The sequence below is a fragment of the Cibotium barometz genome, chromosome 20 (genome assembly GCF_041138505.1).
Source record: "Cibotium barometz isolate CiBa-2024 chromosome 20, ASM4113850v1, whole genome shotgun sequence".
NCBI classification, from domain to species: domain Eukaryota; kingdom Viridiplantae; phylum Streptophyta; class Polypodiopsida; order Cyatheales; family Cibotiaceae; genus Cibotium; species Cibotium barometz.
The window spans coordinates 41,658,761-41,672,325 of NC_141065.1; the positions used below are offsets into that span (position 1 = coordinate 41,658,761).

The 13,565-nt window shown below is 43.1% G+C and overlaps 1 protein-coding gene across 1 annotated transcript; it reads left to right on the forward strand.

Annotated features, from left to right (window-relative positions):
* Positions 1-913: 913 nt before the first annotated feature.
* LOC147627887 (L-galactose dehydrogenase-like) lies at positions 914-13,178 on the forward strand. Its single transcript, XM_086815170.1, has 2 exons — positions 914-1,168; positions 12,942-13,178. The coding sequence occupies exons 1-2, from the start codon at positions 993-995 to the stop codon at positions 12,955-12,957; spliced, it is 192 nt and encodes a 63-aa protein (XP_086671296.1). The 5' UTR covers positions 914-992; the 3' UTR covers positions 12,958-13,178.
* Positions 13,179-13,565: the final 387 nt, after the last annotated feature.

Sequence of the window (13,565 nt, forward strand, 5' to 3'; positions counted from 1 at the left end):
GAATCAACTGAAACAGCTCAGCTTCACTAATTCTGTTAATCAAACATACAAATACCAGCACATACAAATACATTTATGCATCAATCCACTAATATCAATCCCTACATCACAAGCTTTCTGAAACACTATGTATTTTATGGAATTCCAGATTTCCCATAAACAACAGCACCTGATGATATTAAAGATCACATCCTACTAAATCAAGTTTTATGTCATGCTTTAATCTTGTCAATTTGAGTTAAGTCTATGCTTTGTTCTTTTAACATGTATGTGAGCTTGATTAATTCTTCAAGAGGTACAAGAGATCCGGTGAGACAGGGGAGGCATTGAAATATTGAGTTTGCATCATTATGAGAGTGGGGAGGTGCGTTGTTGTGTCCCAAATCTATTGATCAAGGGGAGGCAAAGGTTAACCTAAATGCATAGATTGTATGGTTGCAAGATTATTAAAGAATTATGAATGCGCGTGAGTGAAAAGTTGAGATTCCATTGATGTAAGTATGAAGAGTTTCATTGGGCACATGGGTGTCACATGGTTGATATGTCTTGGGCACATGGTGTATTGGGCTCATGGTTGTCACATGGTTGATATGTAAAGGGCACATGGGTGTCACGTGGTTGATGGAGATATTCCAGGTGATTAAGAGAATTTAGGAAATTTGATAGAGAGAATCATAGAGTAAAAAATGGACATAGAGTCACTTGTTTACAGGGTGGACATCAAGGAATCACGTTTTTCCATGTGGTTCTAATTTTGTTATTTAAAAAATCTATTTTCAATTGCTTCCTTGTTGAGTTATAAAATTGATGTGCATGAGTGATTTTTGCTATAAAAGTAGAGCTTTTGTTTATGCAAATGAATTGAGTCCTTTTTTATATTGTAATTTTATTATCTCAATATTAGTGGGATGGGCAGGCAATGGGTATTTTACACTTTGCTTTTTATTGTGAGGTGGCATTGCTACACGAATTGCCCTGTCAGAGTTTTAGCGATGGCGAGCTCGGGGTTGGGCTTCAGCGAGCTTGGCCGCACGGGGCTACTTGTCAGCAAGCTTGGCTTTGGTGCCTCCCCCCTCGGTAACGTTTTCGGGAACGTGAAGGAGGAAGACGCAATAGCTTCTGTCCACGAAGCAGCTCGCAGCGGCATCAATTTCTTTGACACTTCTCCGTAAGTTCTTTTGTTTTTCATGTGGCGCGCGCGCGCGCACACACAGAGAGAGAGAGAGAGAGAGAGAGAGTTCCAAAGACCCAAAACGTATCTCTCCATTTCATGGCAGTACATGAAGAAACTCATATGTGTGGGTTATTATCCTCATCCATCTAGGATATCCAGCATAGGGGAGTCGATGATTGTCAAGAGGCTTGCCATGTCCACTGCTAGTGGGGGAAAGCGTCTCTATGTGTGTGTGTGTGTGTGAGAGAGAGAGAGAGAGAGAGAGAGAGAGAGAGAGAGAGAGAGAGTAATCCGTCAATATAAACCCATCATGCACAATGGTATGTAAGAGAAAAGTACTACCTGGTGTTACTACATATATAGGGTGCGCCCAAGGAGAAGGCTCTTGTGGATCCCCAATTAGCCATGTCTCACACCTCAGACAATGCGAGTGCATATTTTGATGTGAAATATGAATCAATTTGCAGCCTGAAGATGTAAAGCTAGAAGATCTTCATCCATATGTGTATTTATATGTATCTTGGAATCTTCATGAATCCATCCTGAGATAGTCTCAAGAAGTGAGAATTCACACTTCTTACCTATCTCTGACGGCGACACCCATGTCCGATGTATGTGTAGTACAAGTAGATCTAACCGGATGATCGGGTTGATCTCATGTCATGAGAGGTCAAGGTAGGGGTCTAGGCTGTACTGAAATGGGGGGAGATGGTCCATATGCATGCCATGTGCATGAAACCACACAACTACCTCCGAATACCATGCATGCATCAGTAATGGTGGTGGCCCTATGGATGAGGAGGAGGGTAGTCCCGCTCATCTCCTCCGCTTTCTCTCCCTCTCATGTGGAAGCATGGTTCCGGTCGCAAACTTAGATAGTTCTACACCAAGGACCAAGGTACTCACGAAGCGGTTTGGCTCGACGAGGTGTTTTTTAGGAGTACCGGACTACTTGGAAGCCATGCAATAGTCGCCAAGCTAAGTGGGAGGGAATGCCACATGCATCCATGCATTGATGTGCTATGTGACACGCTGGCTTAGCATCAGTGCTACACTTGTACAACATTAGAATCTTGTAGGGATTTGTTTTGTCTTATGCCGTGGCTCCATTGTGAGCCTAGTCCAAGGACATGTTAGGCACAAGCTATGTAGGTCACATCTAAAGCCTTCGGTGTTGGTATGTGTCACTTAACCCACTTGGAGAACAATTGCATGTAGGTCATCCTAGTGGTTAACAAGCATTGTAGAAGCATTAGGCATCATAGGCACAGGCCCAACCATAGGTGGGCTCCCGTATGGGTTGCCCAAGAGCCACAAAGGGCCAGCCTTGGCATTATGCCGAGTTGGCTAGCATGCCTAGCATGGGAGAGGCCTATTGAGACTAGAAAAGGAGGCTCACAGCCACGTACGTGTAGGAAAGCGCCTGCATAAACAACAAATTTCAGCCTGTCGTGAGCATAAATCAACAGGCCGACAACATGTAGAATGGCCGACTTCTTGTGGGTTTGCATATATAAGCAGTCCTCAGTCCATTCATGAAATCATCTAATTCTTTAGAAGCCACTTCAGGAGCCAGCTGAGGGAATGCAAGACTGATGGCTGAATGCTGAAGATGGCTTCTGGCTGCCTTGGATTCTAGCCCGCTGAGGCTCTGCTGAAGATATGCATGCACAAGTCTTGGGACTTAGGCACACATGATAACTGCTTTGTTCACTGCTGAATTATGCAAGTGTCTTCAGACTGCATGATGGTTCAACTGATGTTTGGTCTTCTTTGTCCTTTTGTTTGGCATTCCACAATCAACCGGTGTCATTAAGTTCTTGGTAAAGTCTACATTGTAAAGAAGTTCTCCAAAGTAATATAAGCAAATGATCTTGCTTGCAGGAGGGGGCCCTTTAGTGGGTTGACTCCATCTGGTGTCAACTCTCCATCTTCTATCTCTATAGCTCTATCTCCTTGTTCAAGAATTGATGTGGATTGCTTAAACTCACTCAAACATAAAGGTATAGGTATAAATGAGGCCTTGCTGTTCATACGAGTTGCATGCGACACTGAATCCAATATGGAGGAGATTGAGACGAGTGTTGCAGAGGTACCCGTGGTAGAAGCTCCCAAGGAGTTTTCTAGGTCACCATGTCCAGAAGAGAGTAAAGGAGCCTAAAGAAGTGCTGGCGGAACTAGAAGAGGAGATGAGCATACGGATGAACCAAGTCAAGAATGGAGCAAAGGTGCATGGTTTTTTCTAGTGCTCCAAGTTTACCAAGAGGCGATGTCATGTGCACACTTCAATCCGGTTTTGTGTAGTCATGATTATTCCTTGCAACCAACTATTGGGCAAGATTAGGGGTAGAATATGGTCTGATTCGAGTTGTTTTGGCAGCCCCACAAGTGTTGAGAGGTGCTTTGGACATGCACCAATGGTTGGGACACAAGTTGGAGACTGTTGGACAATATGAACATGTTTTATGACTTTTTTGATGATGTTTAGGGGTTTGAAACTGAAAACTGACCTGCAATTGTCCAAAAAGGAAGGGTTTGTTTGATCATTATTCACCAATTTAGCATTTAGAGACAAAGATTGGAGAGCCAAGACTAAGAGCAACAACCACAACATCGGAAGAAGCAAGTCAACAAGCAAGCAACACATTTATGCATCACTCAAATTTAAGTTTAGATCTGGGAACTCATTGTTATTATTCATTCATTCATTTAGTAATATACAATAGTAGTAGTTTTGATAAAGAGACTCTCCCTTCTCCTTCTCTCTACTTCTCTATGTCATCATTGGGCATGTGATTAGCATTTATCTTTGTAGCTTAGTGTTGATCATCAATTAAGCACACTTCTGCATAGTTAGCATATTACAAGCTAAATGTCTGTCATATCATCATTATCGTCATCATCATCATCATAGTGATCATGTGGATACATGTGCAAATACATCTCCATATCAGTACAAAGGAGATCTGATGTGTGTATGGTGTCATCCTCATCCATCCATAATATCAAGCATAGAGGAGTCTATGTCTACAAGAAGGTTGCCATGTCCACCATGAGTGGGGGAGTGGCCTTTCTTTTTTTAAGAGCTAAGGACAAAGCCTTATAAAGCAAAGGGTTAAAAACCATGCTGTATAAAAAAGGCGAATACAAAAGCGAGTTATTTTTGTGTTCTTGAAAAAAGCATGAGGCCACATTTTTTTTAAAAGAAAAGCAAAGTCTTTTTTTTAAAAGCTAAGGACAAAGCCTTATAAAGCAAAGGGTTAAAGACCATGCTTTATTAAAAAGGTCTAAATGTTTAGCTTTAAGAAGCTAGAGATTAAGCTTTTTATTAAAAAGGGGCGAGCTCTTTGAAAGCACAAGGCTTTTTTCCCCCTATAAAACGGTCTACTTTCACATTATTTTACTCTTGCATGATACTGGATAACATGCTCTTGACCAGCATGCAACTTTGCAATTGGTGATGGATAAAATCCAAGCCATCCTGGTGGTTTCACGTGCGCAAAGACACCTTCGCCGACCGATTCCACATCGTTACTAACTATGGACTTCACTGAGTTACTGCCGACCACTGATTTCACATAAATACGTCCCTCTGAATCGATAAAGCTCCACCAAACTTGCGTACTTTTCTTGGAAAAAGCATTAGTAAAAGGTGAGAAGTTATGGATTGGAAAGAAGTGAAAGGTTAGGGAAAAACTTGTAAATCCCGTGTGTAAGAGAGATTAATAAAGACCAACACCAAAACTGTGCTCTGTGCACTTGGAGAGGTTCTTGAGAGATTCTTGAGAGAGCCTTGGGAGGATGACATCAAAGCCCAAGTAGATGGGTGCTTCATGCCTTTGCCAACCGATCCATGGGTGTCAGGAGGCTCTTGCTAAGTGGGATTCAAGTCCGAATTCGCACACATTGGTGGGTCTAAGAATGGCTCAATAGTTTTGACTTTAGAGACCCTAAGTTATGACGCTTGTTTTCAAGTATTTTTTTGTAAAACCCCTAATTAGGAATTTTAAAAAAATCTTTCGAGGTCTTTGCCGAATAGTGATGGAAATCTAATTTGTTGCATACGGGCTGACTGTACACTGTTGTAGAAGCACCAATGATGACCAATCTCGATGCCAATGCACTCTTCCAAGGGGCTGTAGGAAGGCTGCAAACTGTGGCTGAGAAAGGGGCTGAATTGGGACTGATCTAGTCTGTGAATATGCAAGGTTGATGACTGAATATGCTGCGTTTTCCTTCACCTAGGAGGATGGAGAAAACGATGAGATAAGAATGCTGAAATCTATTGTGGGCTGAGAAGGGCTGAAGCGCTTCGTCACACTGCTACGTTTTGCTGGCTGAATGCTTGTATGCTGAAAACGATGATGCTTGATTTGCTGAATGCTGGGATGAATGATAATGCAATCACTTGCTATTTATATGGGTGAATAGTGTTGGTCGGTTGGCTACAGAGCTGGCCGATTGGGCTAATAATGCTACACGACTTGTATATATGGTATATGCTGAATTTAATGCTAATAAGCTGGCCGACTTGATATTAATTGCTGCCGATTGGATAAACACTAATGGATAATAATATTCTAAGGCTTATGCTATGGTTCACATGCACATGAGATGAATTCTATGCAAATGCAGACCATGAACTGATGCAGACCCTAAGGCTTCTACTAACTTCTACATGCATGAATGATTCTCTTCAAGTGGGTTAAGGGACATGACTGATTGACAGACACTCTAAGGCTGAGGAAAGATGTACGTAGCTCGTGCTTGACATATCCCGGATTAGGGCTTACAATGAGGCCACGACATACGACAAAATCATATGCTGAAGGGTCCTCCTGCAGGACAATGATGCACTGATGATGAGCCATCTTGTCACCATACACTACAGTGCAAAGTGCATGTGACAATTAATCTATGGTAACTGTGAAGAGTAGTGCTAGTTTGTGAGAGACAACAGGATAAGGGACTTTCTTGGTTGTCTAAGCATGGCATGTTACCTATAGGGTGATTCCTCATGCACTCTCTCATAATGGCCAAGTAATATTGATGCATCGAAATTGCACATGAGAGAGATGAGAAGTTTGGAACTTCTAAGTCTAGGAACTAAGTGACTAAGACGAGGTAGCGTGTTTAAGATTTCGAACCGCTTGTTCTATATTGACCTAGTAATGGTCAGAGACACTCCAGCAGCGTGGATGGATGTGCCACGGAGTTATTTTGGATTCTAGGATTTTGGAGTCACATGAAATCCCACTTGTTCGAAGGGTTGTAGCTACGGACATGTTAGGGGTGGATTATGTTATACTTCCTTGTTTGCTTTTGGAAGTAGGACCTCTACATGAGGACATGTTTATTCCCAATTTAGGGAGAGAGAGAAAGAGTGGTATGATAAGTTACTCAACTTACACATAGAGTAATGGACATTTGGAATGGATATGTTCCAAGGAACAACAAGCTACTCATGGAATAATGGGTATCCAAAATGGTTATGTTCCAAGGGTGACTCCTAAGGGTTGGGATTTGTGATCTTCGTTCCATCCTAGTCATGGATTAAAAAAGGGGAAGATCAAGTTGTAGCACGTTAGTGTGTGAGTACTCGAAACTGTTGGGGTAAAGGCATTATGCCCACCCTTATAGTGTGTACTAGCCCATAAGTTGTATAGTACATAGTACACTTAGTACTTTTAATGTGCTAAGTGCACTTTGTGTACTAGTGCAAATATACATGTGTGATAGGGGAGTCACACACTCATATCTTGAGTTGACTTATCCCCATATGTCTCTCTCTCTCTCTCTCCTTCTTCTTTGTGTATGTCTCCCACATGAAACCCTAATTCACCCATTCAACTGGTATCAGAGCTAAACTGCCTGGACCTGCCCGCCTTCAAGCTACTATGGATGGATGGACTTGCTTGTGTTTGCTCGTGAAATCCTGCCTGTCTCGCTGCACAGTGGGCCGGCGAACCTGGAAGAGCCACGGGCAGAACTGCAGCGCTGGAAGCTGCTGTGTACAGAAGAGGGCAAACCAATTCGTTGGAGACAGTGCGCAAGGAAGCTTAGCAGCACGTCATCATCGCCACGCGTCAGCGCCTGGCCACAAAAGGGAGTTGCAAGCAGCAACGGGTTGGGCGTTAGACGGCTGGCTACTAGGCAGAGGCGGCGAAGAGCTTTCAAGCTTTGGGCGGATACGCGCATGCAGGCTGGCGGGCGGCGCTCAGCTCATCGCGTGTAGCGCTGACCAAGGCGTAACAAAACGCATGCAAGTTGGCGGGCGGCGCTCAGCTCATCGCGTGTAGCGCTGACCAAGGCGTAACAAAACGCATGCAAGTTGGCGGGCGGCGCTCAGCTCATCGCGTGTAGCGCTGGCCAAGGCGTAACAAAGGGCATCGGCTCAAACGCCTTGTAAAGTGTGCAGAACTGATGCACCTCGTCCGTAGCAGCTAGGAGAAGCCTTGTACGCCTGCACCTGCCCGACTACAAAGGTCTGCATGAATACAGCTGCCGAGCACCTCCTTGACCTGCCTGTTGCAGAGTTACTCTCCCCAAGTATCGCTGCAACAGTACAACAGTAGTATACAGCAGCAACAACATCTAATACAGCAGCTGCATCATCAGCACAAAGCAGCAAATTTGAAGCCCCCCCCTTTTCTGCAACAGAAATCAGCTGATTTCAAAAATTGTCTGAGGTATTTTGCTTCAATTTTTTTGGAATTTGCATGTCCAATCATCAATTGAGCAGGTACAATTATCAATTGAGCAGGTACAAGTGCCACATTGCTCAAATTTTGAGCAAAATTGGCAAAATTGGGTGACATTGGTCACAATCAGAGTCAATTTGCAAGAAATTGGATGTTGAAATTTGGGGCTTTTGTGCCGATTGGATTGATTTGCATGCAGGCACTCGCATTTGATGCTTTGGGCAATGTGTTGATGCCTGTCAAGCACTCAATGTGCCTGTAAATCAAGGGGCTTTTATGTATTGGATGTATATGTGGCCAGGGGGAAGCATCGTGAAGACTCTGGATGCCTTCATGTGCGTTAATGTACCATGTATGATCAGGAATTGATCTTAAATCAAGGGGCTTTTCAAGATTTTATGCTTGTTGAGCTTGGCAAAGCAGCAGGCAAGACTTTTATGTCTTGAATTCTCAGAAATCCACTTGCAGTCAAGGGGCTTTTGCCTAATTTCTGTTCGGGGCTGTTGTATGCAGTGGTGGGGACTGTAAAAGTCTGATTTTCACTCATTTGGACAGCCAGGAGAGCATTTATTGCTGCTGTACTTGCTGGTACAGATTTGGTACAACTTTGTACAAGTTTTGGCATGGCTGTACATTGATTTGAGTGAGGAAAAGGCTCATTTTCAGCTGATGTACTTGCCGGTACAGGTTTGGTACATCATTGGTGAGCACTTAGTACTGCTGTACAGTACTTTGGAAGGGGAACAGAGCACATCTAAGGTGCTGTCCTAAATCTGCAGCAACCAGATTTTGGTGATTTTATCACATTCAGTGGGAGTAGAGTTGCATTCGTGCTTCCGCAGTGTGGGAGATAAACTTTGGGAGAACAACTGTGAGCACTTTGTGTGCTTTTGGTGCAGTGTTTGCACATCTTGCAGGGAGTCAGGCATTGATTGTGACAGGTTGCATATTGCTATGGCAACCACAGGTGAGAGCTCTTCATTGCTTCACATCAAGAAGCTTGAAGGCTCACATAATTATGACATTTGGCAAACCCAGTGCTATAATGTGTTGCTCCAGAAGAAGCAGCACAAGCCCATCAAAGAAAGGGGTGTAATGCCCGCTTCTCTTACTGCTGAAGAGTGGGAAGATATGGATGAGCTGGCAAGATCTACCATCATGTTGTCTGTGTCAGACTCTTTACTTTTCAGCATTCGTGAAGAGAAGACAGCTTGGGGAATGTGGCAAAGATTGCAGGACTTGTATGCCCAGCAAAGTGTCTCAAGCAAAGTGTATTGGTTGAAGAAACTCATAGGTCTTCAAATGAAGGAAGGGACGTCTATGACAGCCCATCTAAATGAGTTTAATGGTATTGTCAGCCAGGTCATCAGTCAAAAGTTGGCAATGGACGATGAGTTCAAAGCCACCTTTCTCTTATGCACTTTGCCAGAGAGTTGGGACACATTCAGGACAGCCACTAGCAATTCAAATGCTATGTTGTCATATGCAGATGTGGAGGGTGCTCTTCTTCAAGAAGAGATGAACAGGAAGAACAATTTTGTTGGAAAGTCCAATGCAATGAATGCACGTGGGAGATCCCAGCAAAGGGATAAAAGCCAAGAACGGGGAAGGAGCAAGTCCCGCTCCAAAAAGGACTTGGAATGCCATTATTGTGGCAAGAAGGGACACTTCAAAAAGCAATGCTACAAATCGAAGAATGATCAAAAGGAAAAGGGCAAAGGAAAAGACAAAGACAAAGATGACGCCAAAGATGCAAAGCCAAAGGGCAAAAGTGAAGTCAAGATTGAAGAAGTCAATGTGTCACATGCAGGTGACAGTGAGGATGAAGTCCTATTCACGTCTTCACTTGATGCCCATTCACTTCTTACAGGAGATGGTCATGGTATGCACTCATGGATCATTGATTCAGGTGCCTCCTTTCATGTCACAGGTTGCAGAGACTTGTTTGTCAGGTATACTGCTGGCAATGAAGGAGTAGTTTATTTGGGTGACAACCATGCATGCAAGATTCTTGGGAGAGGTGATGTGAGGCTTGTGTTTTTAGATGGCTCACAGCTTATGCTCCATGATGTCAGGCATGTGCCTGAGATCAAGAAGAACCTGCTTTCTACTGGACAGCTTGATGATGCTGATTATGTTACCACATTTGGTCGTGGAAAGTGGAAGATTAGTAAGGGCTCACTGGTTGTTGCCAGAGGCTCTCAGGTGGACACTCTTTACTTCATGGATGCAGGTGTTTGTCACCATGCTAATGTAAATGCAACCGAGCTGCCGGAAATTTCTATGTGGCATAGCCGGTTGGGACACACGAGTGTCAAAGGAATGGAGCAATTCTCGTTTTGGTTACTTGCCTTCTCTAAAGTTTTCAAGTTTTCAGTTGTGTGAGCATTGTATATATGGCAGGCAACTCCAGTGCCCCCACAAGAAAGCTCTTGGACAGAAAGATGCTCAGTTAGAGCTTGTGCATACAGATGTATGTGAGATGCCTAAGCTTTCTTTGGGAGGGGCAAAATATTTTGTCTCTTTTATTGACGATGCTACACGCAAGGTGTGGGTTTATCCTCTTCGTTTGAAGAGTGATACATTCTCAGTGTTTGAGAAGTTTGTTGCTCTTGTTGAGAATCAAACTGGCAAAACACTGAAGGCTTTGCGTTCCGACAATGGTGGAGAGTAACATGGAAGTTGGTGCATTTGCCTACAAGCAAGAAGGTTTTGCCATGCAAGTGGGTTTACAGGCTCAAAGTTGCACCTGATGCAAAGCCAAGATACAAAGCCAGGTTAGTGGCTAAGGGCTTCAAGCAGGAATATGGTGTGGACTTTGATGAGATCTTCTCTCCAGTGGTCAAAATGACCACACTTAGAGCTGTATTAGCTTTGGTTGCTCATGATGATCTGGATTTGATTCAGATGGATGTGAAGACTGCTTTTCTTCACGGTGATCTCCATGAGGAGATATATATGCAACAACCAAAGGATTATGCAGTAAATGGAAAGGAGAAGCTTGTATGCAAGCTGAAAAAGAGTCTTTATGGGCTCAAACAGGCACCAAGGGAATGGTATTAGAAATTTGATACATTCATGAAATCCCAGGATTTCAGGAGAAGTGACATAGATCATTGCTTATACACCAAAAAGGCTTTGGATGGCAGTCTATTGATCGTCATCTTGTATGTTGATGATATGTTGATTGCCGGGAAATCTCGTAAAGAGGTGGATGCCTTGAAGAAGAGGCTGCATCAGACCTTTGATATGAAGGATTTGGGTGATGCAAATCACATTTTGGGTATGCGGATACTTCGGGACAGAAATCAGCATGTGTTGTATTTGTCTCGGAAGGAATACATTGGCAAAGTTTTGCAGAGGTTCAATATGGACGGGGAGAAGAAAACTAGTACTCCTTTGTCTCCATATGTGAAACTCAGTGCTATGGACAGCCCACAGTCAGATAGTGGCAGGGCTGATATGGCCAAGATTCCGTATGCTTCAGCTTGTGGCAGTCTCATGTATGCCATGGTTGCTACTAGGCCGGACATTGCATTTGCAGTGGGAGTGGTTTCTAGATACATGGCCAACCCTGGCAAGAAGCATTGGGAAGCAGTGAAAGGTGTCATGAGATACCTGAAGGGCACACAGGATATGTGCATTTGCTTTGGCAAACAGGATGCATTAGTGCATGGTTACACGGATTCGGATTATGCCGGTCATCCAGATAACCGGAAGTCTACTACCGGTTATGTGTTTACATTCACAGGAGGTGCTGTGTCATGGATATCCAGGATGCAGAAGTGCACAGCCTTATCTACTACAGAGGCCGAGTATATTGCAGCCACAGAGGCTTGCAAGGAGGCATTATGGCTATCTCGGTTAGTGGTTGATTTGGGTTATACAGGGGATATTCCATTGTTGCATTGTGACAGTTAGAGTGCCATCCAGTTGGCAAAGAACCGTGTCTTTCATGCAAAGACGAAGCATGTGGATGTGAAGTATCACTTCATCGGAGAGGTGATAGAGAACAAGCAAATTCAGCTTGTTAAGATTCATACGGATGACAACCCGGTTGATCTGTTGACAAAGAGTTTGCCTCCAGAGCGGTTTGCTCATTACAGACACTTGATGGGCATTGGATGAGGCCAGTTTCAGCCTTGATATGGCCTTGTATATTATCATGTACATGCTGATTTTTCTTTTTCCTTCATTTAAGGGCACTTTGCCTTTAAGTGGGAGGTTGTTGGGATAAAGGCATTATGCCCACCCTTATAGTGTGTACAAGCCCATAAGTTATAGTACATAGTACACTTAGTACATTAATGTACTAAGTGCACTATGTGTACTAGTGCAATATACATGTGTGATAGGGGAGTCACACACTCATTCCAATGAGTTGACTTATCCCCACAACTCTCTCTCTCTCTCTCTTCTTCTTCTCTCTGTGTGTATGTCTCCCACATGAAACCCTAATTAACTCTCCCATTCACTGTGTTGATGCTTTGCTAATCTGCCCGACCTGGGAGTCTACTTTCCCAAATTATTCTTATGCTGCCCAAGTAACGATTGTGGGAATACAAGTAGGGAAGCTTAGTAGAGATCTTCTTTCCTCTTGGGCTCATTGCTAGGTGTACTAGATATATTGGCTAGCACATGTTGGAGAGGGAAGTTGCAGTGCATGTGGAGGGAGGGATAGAAGGTTTTGAAAAAGAGGGAGTCAATGCCCTACTTGCAAGCAGCACACTTAAGATAATGGTTGAGGCAAGTACTTAAAGTTTTAGGTGAAGTCCTTGAGGCTTGGTCAAAGTTTTTTATGATCATTAACTAATGAGTACCTATGTACTAGAAGTCAGTCACAAAACAATCAGATTGTGTCAATGTTTATAATAATAAAAAATTGCATCAGAGCTTTGTACCTTGTACGTGTGCTATCATAAAAAAACCATACCCCACACAAGAGTGCATTTCTTCATATTAAGCTGTTTATTTGAATTTGTCTTGAATGTAGTATTTTGTAAGTGCTTGTTTTGCTTTTGTGATATAGGCCTGTTCAGAAGGTTTACCTTTTTAACATACTACAGGTTAGGGAAAATGTAAGAGCTGCTATAGAAGTGGAACAAGATCAAGGCCCAGAGTTGGACATTCTTGAAGAGGTGAAGAGCATCCTTGAACCAGTAAAAAACCTTTCTTGGCTAAGCGGCAGGGAAGAGAACAATTGATTGTAACGAAGTTGAATACATTATTGGAATCATTGCTTTATCTTTTGCTTAATCCATTAAAGCACATTCAAGAAGAAATATTTAGAAATGCTTGTTACACGTGTATCCCTTATTGCCCCTTTAGACATGAGGTGTTTGTCCTACTTAGGAGATGAAACTACACGCAAAACAAAGACAAGGCTTTGGAGGACATGTGGGTGCATGAGAGAGAGAGAGAGTGTGTGTGTCATCTTAATGTCTACAAAAGGCTAAAAGTCATATGAGATCAAAAATGTTACAATACATCCATGCAGTAATTCTATCATGAGATAAAGATAACACAATACAGCTAAAATATAGGACATCCATGAGTGTGATAATGTGATTATGTTTTCATGTAGTAATTGCAACATACATTGAGAAACATTGCTAGGCTAAGAGAGAGAGGACGCAACATTTCAGGTAGAAGACCTCTATAGGTCAGTTTGTCTCCAAAGCATATGTGAT

Excerpts from the sequence above, each read along its gene's own strand:
- LOC147627887 (XM_086815170.1), top strand. The coding sequence starts at position 993 with ATGGCGAGCTCGGGGTTGGGCTTCAGCGAGCTTGGCCGCACGGGGCTA.